Consider the following 16,157-nt stretch of genomic DNA (forward strand, 5'->3'; position numbering starts at 1 on the left):
AGGCATGCAAGGCGTGAGGTGTGTGTGTGTGGAGGGGGTGGTGGTGCAGGGGTTGGCTAGAAGGGGTCAATGGGAGAAAAAGGGGGACATATGTGATACTTTCAACAATAAAGATTTAATTTTTTAAAAAAGAGAAAAATCAGGATTCCCTTATAAAGAAAGTGTAATGTCTGAGGAAATTTCAACTGTGAGAATTGTAACGTATCTACCAACATGCATAAATTTTTTTGTTTTTTAGAATTATTCCTGGACTGTTCTGTAGCCACTCAGACGTTGCCATGTGAAAGGGTCATAAAAGTTGCCAGGGGCTTGAATATCTGTCTTTTTCTCTTCTATTTCCTAATAACTCTGGGAGATAATGCACTGCAGTCATACCTAGTGACTGATATTTGGGAATAAGCTAATATTTTGACAAGAAGTATCTATATATATATAAAAGCCCAAGTGACCATTCTACCGTTAGCGCACTGACCACCAGGGGGCAGATGCTCAACACACAGGCATGGAAACATGGAACAGACTGATGAATCTCAGAGGGAAGGGGGGAGGGGGAGGGTGGAAAGAAGTTAACCAAAGATCTTATATGCACACTAGAGGTCCGGTGCAGATTCAGGCACTGCTGGGATCCCTCGGCCTGGCCTGCAGGGATCGGGCTGAAACCAGCCCGGTGCATGGATTCGTGCACTGGTGGGGTCCCTTAGCCTGGCCTACGGGGATCAGGCCGAATCTGTGCACCAGGCCTCCCACATCACCCAAGGGGTCCTGGATTACGAGAGAGTGCAGGCCAGGCCAAGGGACCCCACTGGTGCACGAATCTGTGCACTGGTCCTCTAGTCTAATGACAAATCAACAGAAATCTAGTCTGGACACACTATTAACATGTAAACAGAATTGAGCGGGTGATTTCAGTTAACATTTCTGAAGTAGGGATTACATTGTCATTTCAAAATCCTTACTCTGTAGATAAGCGTCTTTTAATTTTTTTCACCTTGTATACTTTTATTTACCTGGGGAGGGAGTTTTTAGGGTTGGGTGGTAGTGGTTTGCTATTTCTGTAACTGCCTTTTATCCTCACACCGCCTGTTTCTGGGGACACAGTAGCCATGCTTCGGGAGGTCAGAGCTGGGTACAGCAGTCTGGTGCTTCACCCAGCTTAGTGACATCCTTGGTCTCTGTCACGAGTGAACCAGAGAAACAGCCTTTTACAGCATAAGAAAGCCCCAGAAGCTCTGGGATTTACCTCTAATTCAATAAATACTGAAGGAATTTTAGCATTAGAATGTGTTATAACATTTGAATTAATTTTGACTACACTTTGGCTTTGGAGAAGAGAGAGAGAGAGAGAGAGAGAGAGAGAGAGAGAGAGAGAGAGAGAGAGAGAGAGAGAGAGAGAGAGAGAGAGAGAGACTGGTTGTTCCACTTATTTATGCATGCATTGGTTGACTCCTGTGTGCTCTGACTGGGAACCGAACCCAAAACCTTAGCACATCGGGAAGACGCTACAACCTACTAACTTGGTCAGGACCTAGACACTGGTACTTTTTTAACTTAATAGCTAAAGATTTTTTTTTAAAATGGTATTCTTTTTTTTTAAATTTATTTTATTGATTTTTTACAGAGAGGAAGGGAGAGGGACAGAAAGTCAGAAACATCGATGAGAGAGAAACATCGATCAGCTGCCTCCTGCACACCCCCCACTGGGGATGTGCACACAACCAAGGTACATGCCCTTGACCGGAATCGAACCTGGGACCTTTCAGTCCGCAGTCCGATGCTCTATCCACTGAGCCAAACCGGTTCTGGCAAATAGCTAAAGATTTTAAAGTGCATGTTTTATACTGTTAAGTTTTAACCAGTCAGGAAATTTTTTATATAGTAATAGTTATTTTTTTGCATGAATTTTATTTAAGTTGTGATGGTTAACTTTTATTAACTTTAATTCTTGCTATCTTAAATTCCTTACTGCACTTAACGGCATTCTTGCCAAGATATTTAGCATGTGAAAAGCAGGTTTTAGGTTGTGGGTTTTTCTTTAATAGCTTCATATTGAAGCTGAGACATCATTCACAAGCTGAGTGGCAGGCCTGGTATGCTCTGTCTTGTTACATAAAGCTGTTGCCAGAATCTTAGCAAATATAACATGTTAAAAGATTGCCTTTGTATATTCATAACAAATTATGACAAGTTAAATTTACGTGAAAATTGCATTATTGCTTTTTCTGTGTCATTTCACTAAGATTTTGTGTCTCATATCTCCTGCTGAATTGGTTACTAGTAATGTTAAAAGGAACTGAAATCATTTTCACTTTGCATTTTTATATACTCAGGTAACATGTAATATAATTTGATGTACAATTTTGCCTGTTAAGAGGGTGTGCTCATACAGCAGTATACCCTCAAAACATTTTGTCATGACAAGAGGCTGAATAAGTAGCTATTTCACTTTAAAAAAGAGCTGGAAAAATATGAATTCTACTTAATGGTATGCATGCTGAAGTATGGGGGAAGTGTTCAGGTATCTGCAACTTTAAAATGCATCAAAAATGAGCTCTAGCTGGTTTGGCTCAGTGGATAGAGTGTTAGCCTGAGGAGTGAAGGGTCCTGGGTTCGATTCCAGTTAAGGGCACATGCCCGGGTTGTGGGCTCGATCCCCAGTAGGGGGCGTGCAAGAGGCAGCCAATCAATGATTGTCTCTCATCATTGATGTTTCTATCTCTCTCTCCCTCTCTTCCTCTCTGAAATCAATAAAAATGTATTTAAAAAAATAAATAAAATGCATCAAAAATGAAATGAACAGATAGGCAATAGAGTGACAAAGGCAAATGTAAATGGCAGGATCTAGGTGGTATGTGTACAGGTGACTGGTTACTGTATAAGTCTTTTGACTTTGCTGCGTGCTTGAGTAAAACACTGCAGTCACTATTTCCTGAGTGTCTACTTGAGAAGCTCCAAGGCCAGACAGCCTGGATTGATGCTGGCTTCCACTTCCCAGCTGTGTGGTCTCAAGAGTATCACTTCTGCCCTAACTGGTTTGGCTCAGTGGATAGAGCGTCGGCCTGTGGACTGAAGGGTCCCAGGTTCGATTCCGGTCAAGGGCATGTACCTTGGTTGTGGGCACATCCCCAGTAGGAGGTGTGCAGGAGGCAGCTGATCGATGTTTCTCTCTCATCGATGTTTCTAACTCTCTATCCCTCTCCCTTCCTCTCTGTAAAAAATCAATAAAATATATTTAAAAAAAAAAAGAGTATCACTTCATTCTCAGTGCCTGAGCCTCTTTATCTGTAAAATGAGATGCTTGCTAACAGCACCTACTTCACAGGGTTACTGCAAGAATTAGGTAAACTAATATATGCAAGGTGAGCAGCACAGAGAACCACCACATGATCATCAGCGTAAATGTATCCAGCCCAGGCTGAGCCCTGACTTGCATCCTTTTATGAAATCCTCATAACAATGCCAGGAGGTATACACTCTTTTTTTGTTGATGTTGTTAATCCCCACCCTCCTCACCTGAGGATATTTCTTCCATTGACTTTTAGAGAGAGTGGAAGGGAGGAAGGGAGAGGAGAAGGATAGGGAGAGAAACATTGATGTGAGATAAACATATAGATTGGTTGCCTTCCACACACTCTCCAACCAGGGCCAGGGATTGAACCTGCAACCCAGGTACGTCCCCTTGACTGGGAATTGAACTCATGACCCCATGGTATGCGAGCCGACGCTCTAACCACTGAGAACACTGGCCAGGGTTAGGTGCGCACTCTAATGAACCTGTTTTGCAGATGAAGAAACTGCAGCTCAGTTAATACACCTATCATAATGAATGGCAGAATTAGGATTCTCATGGTATCTGTCAGACTTCTCTTTCCTAATCAAGATGCTCAGCCACCTCTTAAAGTTAAACTTGGGGACAAAAATCCTCAACAAAATACTAGCAGGTGTATTAAAATACCAGAAGTGTATTAAAACGATTATGCACCATGACCAAGTAAGATTTATCCCAGGAAAAAAAAAAAAGATTTATCCCAGGAATGCAAGGTTGGTTCAACACATGAAAATCAATCAATGTAATATATACACTAATAGAATGAAGAAAAAAACCCACATGATCATCTTGTTTGATGCAGATAAAGCATTTGACAAAATTCAACACTTTCATGATAAAAAACACTCAACAAACTTGGAATAGATGGGAACTTCCTCGACTTGACAAAGGACATTTATGAAAAAGTCACAGAATCATACTCAATGGTAAAAGATTGAAAGTTTTTCCCTAGGATCAGGACAACACAAAAATGCCCATTTCATCTCTTCTATTTAACACTATACTGGAAGTGCTAGCCAGAGTAATTAGACAAGAAAAAGAAATAAAAGGCATCCAAATTGGAAAGGGAGAAGTAAAATCATCTCTATTTGCAGATAACATGATCTTGAATGTAAAAAGTCCTAAAGAATCCACAAATTATTAGTGTTAATAAATGAATTCAGCAAATTTGCAGGACACAAGAGTGACAAAAATCAGTTATACCTCTTTACACTAGCAGTGAAGAATCTAAAAGTGAAACTAAGAAAATAATTTCATTTAGCTGTAGCCAGTTTGGCTCAGTGGATAGAGCGTCAGCCTGCAGACTAAAGGGTCCCATACCAGTTGTGGCTTGATCCCGGGCCATGATGAGGGCGCATGTGGGAGGCAACCAATCGATGTGTCTCTCTCACATCGATGTTTCTCCCTGTCTCACCCCCTCCTTTCCACTATCTCTCTAAAAGTTAATGGAAAAATATCCTCAGTGAGGATTAACAAAATAAAAAAAAATACAATTAAAAAATGGGTAAAGAATTTGAAAAGACATTTCTCCAAAGAAGGTAAACAAATGTCCAATAAACACATGAAAAGATACTCAACATCATTAGTCATTCGGGAAATGCAAATCAAAATCTCAATGAGATAACTACTTCGTACCTACTAGGATGGCTATAATACAAAAAATTAAAAATAAGTGTCGATGAGGATGTGGAGAAATTAGAAATCTTGTACATTGTTAGCAGGAATGTAAAATAGTGCAGTCACGGTGGAAAACAATTTGGTAATTCCTCAAATAGTTAGACATAAGTTTACTCTGTGACCCAGTAATTCCAGTCCTAGGTATATACCCCCCCAAAATGATAAAGAGGTTCTCAAACAAATACTTGCACACAAATGTCCATAGCAGCACTATTTACAAGAGCCCAAAGGTGGACACAACCCAAATTTCCATCAATGGACGAACAGATAAACAAAATGTAGCTAATCCATACAATGGAATATTATTCAACCAAAAGACAATGCCCTGATTGGTTTGGCTCAGTGGAGAGAGCGTTGGCCTGCTGACTGAAGGGTACAGGTTCAATTCCGGTCAAGGGCATGTACCTTGGTTGTGGGCACATCCCCAGTAGGGGGTGTGCAGGAGGCAGCTGATGGATGGTTCTCTCTCATCGATGTTTCTAACTCTCTATCCCTCTCCCTTCCTATCTGTAAAAAATCAATAAAATACATTTTTAAAAAACAAAAAAACAGCCGAAACCGTTTTGGCTCAGTGGATAGAGCGTCAGTCTGCGGACTGAAGGGTCCCGGGTTCGATTCCGGTCAAGGGCATGTACATTGGTTGCGGGCACATGCCTGGTAGGGGGTGTGCAGGAGGCAGCTGGTCGATGTTTCTCTCTCATCGATGTTTCTAGCTCTCTATCCCTCTTCCTTCCTCTCTGTAAAAAATGAATAAAATATAATAAAATAAAATAAAACAAAAAAAAACACAAAAAAACAAACAAACAATAAGGATGAACCCTATAAACAATGCTAACTGAAAGAAGCCAGACACAAAAGACCATGTACTGCATGATACAATTTGTACGAAATGTCTAGAATAAGTAAATTCAGAGATAGAAAGCAGATTAGAGGTTGCCAGAGGCTTACTGTGTGTGACGGGGCAGGGAGGGGGGAGTGGGAGGGGTGTTGCAGGGAGTAACTGCTTCCTGGGTATGAGGTCTCTTTGAGTGATGAAAATGTTTGGAACTAGATAGAAGTGATGGTTAAACGGCATTGTGAATGTACTAAGTGCCACTGAATGGAAAATTATTAATGTAAATTTCACCTAAAAAGAATTAAACTTGGGGAATCCTGGGAATTCCACTGCTTATTGTTTATAACCGGAAGCTCAGAGGCGGGAAGGATTCGCCCAAGGCCACACTCTACCCAGAGGAGATGGCCCTGCCCTTGCTTTGATTCTCATCCCTGACTCCTTTTCAGACGACAGCCACTGTTCCTATTTACTGGCCACTTATTACAAGACTAGTAGCCCATTTGCAGGAAGAATCCTGCAAGCGGCCGCTGGGGCCGCGTATGCTGCCGCTGCCGCTGCCGCCGCCATTGCGGCCGCCATGCCTGCACCAGCGCACTGCTGCCGCCCGCTCCGCCCTGCCCCGCCCCGCCCCGCCCCGCCTGGGCTTTCCCTCTGGCAGCCACCTTGCTTTCCACTTTTCCTCCCTCTTCCTTCTAAGTTGTCTTCAGTCTTCACTCCTCCCTCCCTCAGCATATGCAAATTAACCGCCATCTTTGTTGGGTAATTTGCATACTCGCCCTGATTGGCTGGTGGGCGTGGCTTGGGCTTAGCGAAGGTGCGGTCAATTTGCATATTACTATTTTATTAGATAGGATTCTGTTTAGAACTTTCTGTGTGTGGCCGTACTGAGAAAGCGTCCCCAACGAACCTGTGAGGAGGTGCTGCCACGACCCCCCCGTTCTATAAAGGACAAAACTGAGTCCTGGAGAGGGCTCACTTGTGCCTACGGTCCCAAAGCGAGGTGGTTTGACACCAAATCCACACTAAGCAGATGGCCGTGTATTCAAAAACAAACAAACAGTTGCAACAAATTTCTGGCCCCACCTGCCCTTCCAGACCCTGCAATTACCCCGTCAGAGGTGAGGCCTGTGTTCTCTCCTCTGATCTGGGAAGACCTCTGTGACTGTCTGGACACAGAGAGCAACCTGGAAGCAATGCTATGGTTTCCAAGAACAAGTCCAGAAAGGCAACTCGGCTTCCTCCTGGCTAGTGCTTGCGCTGAAGCAGTTTCTCTCCCTCTCCCCGACTCCCCCACTCCGCCCCCCCTTGTTTTGGAGCCCTGGGCCATTGTGTAAGAAATCCAGCTTTCTGGCCCTAGCCGGTTTGGCTCACTGGATAGAGCGTCGGTCTGCGGACTCAAGGGTCCCAGGTTCAATTCTGGTCAGGGGCATGTGCTTTGGTTGCGGGCACATCCCTGGTGGGGGGTGTGCAGGAGGCAGCTGATCGATGCTTCTCTCTCATCGATGTTTCTAACTGTCTATCCCTCTCCCTTCCTCTCTGTAAAAAAATCAATAAAATATATTAAAAAAAGAAAAAAAAAAGACAGAAATCCAGCTTTCTGAAGCCTCCATGCCGGAGAGACCCTGTAGAGAGACCCTGTGACTACAGGAAGAGAGCGACGTCTGGCCGGTCTCCTGGTGCTACAGCTCCACACACCACCTGGTGCCACTGTGTGAGGTCCTGGAGGCAGATCTACTCAGCTGAGCCTTTCCCAAACTCCTCACCTACAGAAACGTGAGGCACAATAAGTGATTGATATCTTAAGTCGCTACATTTTGGAGAAATTCTTTATGCACAACAGATAACTGATACAACTACTCCGCTATTTCTCCGGAAATAGCCCTTGCTATGGGCTCTGCATTTCAAATATCTCCATGCTAGTCCCTGGCAGTACCAGCCCCAGTTAGTACTGACGAATCAATACTGACACCCTCAAATTTGTTTTCTGTACTCCTGGTTTCAGGTCTAAAATTGTGTGTGTGAGGAAATCTGGGTATTGACTCGTTTCGGGGGCTCAGAGCTCTCTGCAGTGGGAATTTCTCAATATGAAGGAATCGTTGAGTGGAGATGGCTAAGATCTGCAAGGTACAGGCGTTATTTTACTTGTCCAGTTTACCCAAGAATCCCCTTTGGGGAACTCCTTTACGACACTGGGTAAAGCAACCTGGGTGCCCTCCCTTCCCCTGGCCAAGGGGAAGATGGTGGCCCAAGCCAGGCAACCCCATGCCCTCTCATCAGAATGTGAACCCAAAGCTGTGGGAGTTGGGTTCACCTCACAATGGTTCCCTGAAGGACCTGTCCCCTGTTGCCGCGTCCCCAGGATGTCCTGCTCCCTGCCCTTCTGTTACTTACTGCTCTGACGGCCCTTCGATTTTGTGAGATTCCCATAGCCTTCCAAGAATTTTATTTTAGGCTTAAGTTAGCCAGATTGGTTTCTATTGCCAGCAACCAAAGAACTGGCTGATGTAGGAGGCTGAGATCGTGGCTTCCTGCCAAGTTGGGTGGGGGACTGAATTCGGGGTCCAGGGGACAGGGCAGAATAAAGACTCTACTTCCCACTGTCTTTTGCAGGCAGGGATGTCCATGTGACTAGGTTCTGACCAGTGGGATGCAATTAGAAATGACACGCAGCTCCCTCAAAGGAGAGGACATGCCCTCTTCGTGCGCCTCTCCATGCTGCGGTCGGAGGGGGATGTGAAGGCTGGAGCGTGCGCATCCATCCTGGGTCAGGGAGTGGAGCCCTCCTTCAGCAACAGGATAAAAGGAGCTGCGGCCTGCTGAGTGGAGGGGAGCCACACCAGTGCTGCCTTGCCTGCCTCTGGGTCTTTCCCAGGAAACAGAAGGAAACTTCCATCTCACTGAAATCACTGGTATCTGCGGGTTTTCTGCTACAAGCCTCAGAGAGAACACTACTGAGAAAACAGCCCATTTGATGCTTTCATCTGATTCTCAGAGGGGACCTTGACCCCCCCCCAAAATATAAAGAAACACAGGGAGAATGAATCAAGGCTGAAGGAAGAGTGGGGAAGGGATATTGTTTGAGAAGGGCCTGAGGGAGCCGGCTGGGGGTAGGAAACCCCACACTTGACCTGGGTGGGGCTTATCCATAAACAAAAATTCATGGAGCTGGACAAGGAGTGCACATGTATGTATATGGTCCTCAGTTAGAAAAGTCAGAGACACATGAAGAACTACTGATAAGAAGGAGGATGGTAACCAGTGTTTTCCTGAGTGTTTCCCATGTGCCAGTCATTATTCTAAATCCTGCGTATTAACCTCCTCACGTCTTCAATATCCTCTCAGTTAGGAGCTCTGAGTACAGCCCCTGTTCTGGACGGGGACACCAGGCCTGGAGAGGAGAGGTGAATGGCAGGCCCGGGAAGGGGCTGGAATGCCGGGGACTGGGAGAGGAGTCAGCAGGCGTTGGGCTCTGGCGATACTCACGGAGTCCTTGAGTGCCAGGAAACAGTGGCAGATCCAGCGGCGGGTGGTCCCATCACGGCAGATGTAAGAGAAAGCCTTGTCCAGGTTGCGGTCAGGAGCACAAAAGGAGACCTTTTCGATGGTCTGATCCACCAGCAGGTCCTGGGAGGGGCCGGGGAGGCCGAGAAGAATGTGAACTGTCTTTCATGTATTCCTTCAACATTCCCTTAGTGTCTGCTCTGTAGCCCATTCTGACTGGGGTAGGCACCGGGCAGGCACTGTGCATTCTGTCGTGGACCCTACCGGCATGGGGCTCCCAGCTTATGGCAGAACCCGACCCATCACCAGGAGAGAACCCAGGCTGTAATGAGGGAGGTACAGGCAGAGGGATGGGGAAGGCACAGGGGCTTGCAGGAGCCAAGAGGAGGTGCCTGACCCAACTTGGATATATCTGGGGGGTGGAGTCAGGGAACGCTTTCTAGAAGCAAAAAGCAGGGAACCGTATTTCAGGCTGAGGGGCTGCCTGTGCGAGGTTGTCCATACTGCTCTGCCATTAAACTAACTCTCATCGTGTGCTGGCTGCCTCCTCTGGTGTCTCCGGCTGGAGGCAGGGAATTCAAAAGTGAGCAAACAGACACCCAGATCCTGGCCCCATGGCACGCCTCTCTGGCTGGGTAGACCGACAACAAACACATAACAGCTAACATTCATTGATCTGAACACTTACGCTGTACCAGGTGATAAAGACCAATAGCAGCTTTAAGCAAATATACTTAGTTGGGAGGGCCTACAGGAGGAGCGAGGGCTTATGGAAGTTCTCACACTCTATGTAATCACAAGAACCCTACATGGGAGAACCCTATCTATACATATAAAAGCCTAAGCAACCAGAACGGCAGGTCGCTATGACACGCACTGACCACCAGGGGGCAGACGCTCAACACAGGAGATGCCCCTTTGTGGTCAGTGCGCTCCCACAGCCAACCTCCCCCCGCTGGCCAACCTCCCACGGTTCCTCCCTGCCCCTCCCACCCCCACCTGGCCAACAGGCCTCATCAGGCGATGGCACCCCGGGCTGGGAAGGGGAACTGGGGGTGGGTGGCGGCAGACATGGCCCCTTTCCCAGCGAGGCCAAGGCCGGCTCCCTCCTCAGGGCTGGTGGCCAACCTCCCATGCCCTGTCTCTCCCCCGGGCTGGCAGGCCCCAATCAGCCAGCCGCCCGCTGAAGTGGCGGCAGGCGGTGAGGGAAAGAGGAAGGGGGGAGGTGTCGGCGTTAGGTGTCCATTCCTTCCACGCCCAGCCCGGCAACCGTTGCCTCCTCTCCTGACCCTGCCAGGGCCTTTGGGCCCCGATTGGCCTGGCCCTCTTCACCAGCCAGGCCTAGGGACCCCACCTGTGCACAAATTTTGTGCACCGGGCCTCTAGTGTTTATAGTAAAGCTCTATATTCTAACTTCTTCCCTTAACTTCCTCTTCCCTTCTATAAATACCCCTCCATCTTGGCATGCAGGCCAGTGTGTGCATATGGCTTCTTTTGTCTGTGTGCACTGGGTTGCAACCCTTTCCCTTTCCCCAATAAATCCTTTTTGGTGACAAAACAACCAATCGGTATTATTTTTCATTTGACATAGGCACAGTTTTAAACTGTGTGATCCACTTTCTCAGGTAATGGCAGGGTCTTTATTATCCCCGTTTTACAGATGGCATAATTGAGGCACAGAAGGGTAACATCTCATACCCAGGGTCACCCAGCAGGTAAGTGGGTGAGCTGGGATCAGAGCTGAGGCTGCTACTCCACAGTCTGTGCTCTTACCCACCATCTATGCCAGCTCACAAATAACCGCAGGACTCAATCTTGAATTACGACTGGGGTGTGCCATGATGTTGCAGGATCACATGGTCTAAAAGGTCCCTGAGGGAGGGACATGCTAGAGGTGGGTGGGAACGCATCCTCAGCCCCATTTGAGCAGGATGAGGAGAGGGGGCCCCCCAGTGCCCTCTCCTAACCCTAAAGACCTCCTACCTTGGTCTTGTCATCCACCACTCGGAGCCCATCGGCTGACACCCACAGGACCGACTTCACGGACTTGCGGCCCATCTGGGGGGGAGGTGAGAACAGAGGGCCGGATGAGGGCTGCCTCTTCGGGTCTGACCTTGCCCCCTCGCTGCGCCAGCCCCTCACTCACCGCCTTCAGCTTCTTCACAGCATCCTCACACACGTGCATCCCCCTGGACTCCTCCACCTCCACGTGACCCAGGTACTTGGAGGGAGGAAATAAGCAGAGTAATCAATAATTCCTAGTGTTCCCTGAGCAGCCGCGATGCACTACACAATGTCCTAAGCACAACATATGTATTAACTCATTTACTCTGCACCTCAACTCTACAAGATGGGCACCGCATTCCCATCCCAAACACACCGAGAGTGTATTCCCATCCTGCCTCTATCCCTGGGCCTAACAACATCATTCTTGTCCTGAGTGCCAGCATCTGCATCTGAGCCCGAGGACTGGCCCCAGCAATACCTGATGGGATTTGGGGTACACATGCTCTACCTCCCTCCCCTTATGGGTAGATGGCTCTACTTCCCAGAGTCCCCAGGGGCATTAAGCACAGTTGCCCACAGCTGCAATTTAGTAACACACCATTGATTGGCTGCCTTCCCTTCCTCACTCCCACCAGCATTTCCCATTCCGCCCAGTGGTCTGCATCTAGGGCAGTGATGGCGAACCTATGACACGTGTGTCAGCACTGACACGCGTAGCCATTTCTGATGACACGCGGCCGCATGCCGAGGATGAAACATTTGCTGCTCCTGAGGATGAAACATTTGCGACTAGAGTCTTGGAGTTAGTTTTTTCCTCAAAGTGACACACTACCCGAGTTATGCTCAGTTTTTTGGCGAAGTTTGACACACCAAGCTCAAAAGGTTGCCCATCACTGATCTAGGGGAATGGACCAAGAACCTGCTGTCTCCCTTATAAATGTGTAGTGTGGGCCGAAACCGGTTTGGCTCAGTGGATAGAGTGTCGCCCTGCGGACTGAAGGGTCCCAGGTTCGATTCCGGTCAAGGGCATGTACCTTGGTTGCGGGCACATCCCCAGTAGGGGGTGTGCAAGAGGCAGCTGGTCGATGTTTCTCTATCATCGATGTTTCTAACTCTCTATCCCTCTCTCTTCCTCTCTGTAATCAAATCAATAAAATATATATATAAATGTGTAGTGTGGGTTGTAAAGGGTCACAGAAGGATTTGAAAACGCCACAAAATCCTTGTGACTCTCCAGTGCCCGCTGGAAATTGTGAGCTCCCACAAAATGGGGTGACCCAGGCATGACCTCCCCCAGGTATCATTTTCCTGGTCCAAGAGAATGTGTGTAGTTTTTAAAAAAATATGTTTTCATTGATTTTAGTGAGAGAGGGAGGGAGAAAGAGAGACAGAAAAACATGGATGTGAGAAACATCCACCTGCTGCCTCCTACACGCCCCCTACTGGGGATCTAGCAGACAACCCACGGGGAATCCAACCAGGGACCTTTTGGTGCCCCTACAACTGCACAGCACCAGCCAGGGCTAGGGTTTTACTCCCGACTCTGAAGGACTCAGGCAGGAGGGTCACGCTTCGGCAGGCTCCACAGTTCTCTGTGGATGCGCTGCCTCCGCCACACAGGACAGAACCTCCTCACCCAACTGGGACACGCATGCGCCCCGCCCCCGCCCGCGCCCCGCTCACTCACCCGCACTGGGAAGCTGCACGTGCCCTTGCGCACCGCGTCCTCGTCTGCCTGCCACTGGTGCGGGCGAGACGCCTCAGGCATGTAGGCTGGCTTCCGCCGCCGCAAGCTCTGCCTTAACTTGTTCATGGTGCCAGCCCCGTCTGCTGACACAGGACAGGGAGTGGGTCAAGGGCCAGGGGCGCCAGGGTCAGCAGCATGGGGCTCAAGGAGGATGGACACAGAGCTCAGGGAGCAAGGGGTGAGATAACAAGGGAGTAGGTTTAGGGGGGGTCACTAGGTTAGGAGGCCATGACCCGGGAACTAGGACCAGCAGCAGTGACAGGGAAAGGGGGTGCTGTAAGGCAGGGGCGTGCAAGAGTCAGAAGACATGGAGCTAAGAGATAGGGAGGTCTGGGACAGCGGTCACCGCTTTGAGGGGTCTAGAGATTGGGGATGTGACCGTCTAGAATCATGAGGATCCAAAGTCATGGCAAGTCAAGGCATTGGAAGGTCCCGGGATTACAGGGCATGGAGCCAGGGGTCATGAGGTCAATGGCTTTAGGGGCATGAGGTCAGGGGGTGAGGTGGTCAGAGGGAACAGGAGTTGGGAGTTGCATGGGTCCCATGCGTGCAGCTTGGGTCCAGTGTGTGGGGGCCTTAGAAGGTCCAGGGATTGAGGTCCAGAGCCAAGGCAGAGGGTATGGAGAACAAGGGCTGGTCTCTGTGCCCCAGAGATACCACCCCTCTAACAACTGTGTCTCGTCTAAGGCAGGAGACCCTGGGGCAGTGTGCACCTGGGACTGTCAGAGGTAGGGATGAGGGTGGAGGGGGCCAGCTACTAAGACAGTCTTCACTGACTGACAAGCCATCGTGGCAGTCCCAGGAAGAGGGCGAAGGCACACCGAGGACAGAGCACCAGCAGATGGGGACTGTGTGTGTGCGCAAGCAAGTACGCAGGTGGTGTTCCTGAATGGTGTCTGTGAGGGGGTCTAGAGCAGAGCCTGCAACTATTGTGAGTGTGTGTATTTCCGACGGCTGTACAGAAGGACGTGGGTCTGAGAATGGCTGTTTCCTAGAGGATGTGTCTGTGCAGGCTGGCCATGCGGGGATCTACGTCCAAGAGTGTGGTTGTTGTCTGTCAGTGCAGGTCCTCCAAGACGGGTGCTGAAGGGGATCTAGGTGTGAGAGTGGTTGTGAGTGCGTGTTAGGGCATGTCGCCTGTGAGTATGTGTCTCTGGGCAAGAAGCTGGTGTCTTTGAACTGTGTGTCTGCATGAGGGTGTGGCCATTGTCATTGGTGACTGCTGCCTCTGACAGTATATGTATGACCGTTACCCAAGAGACCACGTCTATGTCCCAGACGGCAGCTGTTGTTTGGGAAGGTATGTCTGTGTCAGAGCATGTGGTTGTTGCAGAATTGGGTCCATGAGTGTTGTTCTGAGGATGTGCCAGTATGCACCCGTGAGGTTGTTGCCTTTGAGGGTTGTTTGTGACTGTTATTTATGAGGACGTGACTATGTGGGAACATGGCTGTTGTCCATGAGTGCTGGGTATTATTGTGAGACTTCTGAACGTAGAAGTGTAACCTCTGTGAGAGAATGGGTCCACAGGTACTGTCTGTGAGGCGGTGTCTGCTTGAGAAAGTTTGGCTGTTGTCTATGAAGATGTGCGTCTGTACATGCTGTCTGGCTGACTGTGTGCAAAAGTGTGTATCTAAGAGTCGGTATTTGCTTAGTGTCTGTAGTCGCCTGTCTGAGGGAGTCTAGGTATAGTCTGGGAATGTGTCTGAATGTCTGTGACCCTGCACTTGTGTGTGTGGGGAGGTCATGTGTGTCTGAATGTCTCAGTGTGTGTATGACATGGTCCAGGTGTGTGTATCTGTGCACGAGTCAGGCTTGGATGGTCACTGAGTGTGCAGGGAAGAGGTGTGAGGGTATCTACTCATGAGTGTGATTAGGCCTGTGTGATTGCAGGGACACTTCTGCTAGGCATGGCAGGCAGACCCACCCACGCACTCAGCCCTGGCCCCGTTCTTAGCTGCTCACTCACCTGACTCCGTCCTGGAGGTTTCAGGGGGCCCCGGGGCCCCACAGGGGGCTGGGGGCAGATGCTGCTCAGGCCTTCTGGGTCTGCCCTGCCCAAGGGACAGAGGAAAAGGTGAGAGGCTGGCTTGGGATGGGCACACTCCCCTACCTTACCCCCTTTTTGGGCATCAGCCATCCCCCCTCCATCTCAGGCTCCTGCTGATAGCCTGGTTGTCGTAGCAACTGTTACAAGGAAAATGAGCCACCTGGTTGTGTTTTGGGGGCATTTCTTAGGGGATATTCTGGGCTCAGGAGGCTCTTAGTACCCACAGGGATGGTGTGAGGAGGGGAGTAGCCTTGTCCTCTAGACGTGTGTTCAGGGATGCACAATCATGTGTATGATGCAACTCATGCCTACAGTTGTCCCTAGCACCAGGTCACAACTCTGCACATTTAGTTATACACAGACACAACCCCAACTGTACATACCAGGTCACACAGACTTACCTAAACAGTCACAGCCACCACAAACATCTTGTCACATAGGCATGTTCACAGATATACACAGTCTCCACTACAGACATATGTCTGCATGCATATAGAGAGTCCCAGCCTGCCTAGGCACTGCCACAAACACCTGGTTATGCCAGCTACTGGTATCTGGTCACTTCTATTTTTTCAGCCACATACAAAGAGCTGAGCCCAGGCATACCCACCGGAGTGGCATACATACAGCCACACCCAATGACAGTTACGTTTCCTCAGGCAGCCACCCAAGATACTCACATCACAGACCCACTCACATAGAATCACACCCAGTCGCACAGATGAAATCACAGACATAAACACTTATCACACCTAGCTCCACTGCTATGTGTTGACATCTGGTCATAGCATCACAGAGAAACACACGGTCTCTCTTCATGCAAACACACAAGTCACACAGACATACACACAGCCACACCCAGTCACAGCCACATGTGTTTAATCATCTACAGGCACACAGCCGCACATGGACATTCAACCCCTGGTATCAGTCACACCGGTACACTTTTTTGGTCACACATTGTCACACAATGACACATACCCAGTCATAGGGGCTCACATTTAGTCACAGTATCAA

At 48.7% G+C, this 16,157-nt stretch overlaps 1 protein-coding gene across 4 annotated transcripts in view; it reads right to left on the minus strand.

Moving 5' to 3' along the window:
* The window catches only part of NUMBL (NUMB like endocytic adaptor protein), a 32,168-nt gene that overhangs the window by 13,071 nt on the left and 2,940 nt on the right, over positions 1 to 16,157 (minus strand). For 3 of the 4 annotated variants that reach the window (XM_079800440.1, XM_079800438.1, XM_079800439.1), the window contains exons 2-6: positions 15,060 to 15,144; positions 13,033 to 13,172; positions 11,485 to 11,559; positions 11,322 to 11,396; positions 9,321 to 9,461 (exon numbers count right to left, since the gene is read on the minus strand). In XM_079800440.1, the coding sequence (XP_079656566.1) occupies positions 9,321 to 9,461; positions 11,322 to 11,396; positions 11,485 to 11,559; positions 13,033 to 13,158 (417 nt within the window). In that variant the 5' untranslated portion in view covers positions 13,159 to 13,172; positions 15,060 to 15,144. The remainder of the gene's footprint in view (positions 1 to 9,320; positions 9,462 to 11,321; positions 11,397 to 11,484; positions 11,560 to 13,032; positions 13,173 to 15,059; positions 15,145 to 16,157) is intronic. The other variant, XM_079800441.1, reaches the window with a different exon arrangement.

The sequence above is a fragment of the Cnephaeus nilssonii genome (assembly GCF_951640355.1).
Source record: "Cnephaeus nilssonii genome assembly, chromosome: 20".
Taxonomy (NCBI): domain Eukaryota; kingdom Metazoa; phylum Chordata; class Mammalia; order Chiroptera; family Vespertilionidae; genus Cnephaeus; species Cnephaeus nilssonii.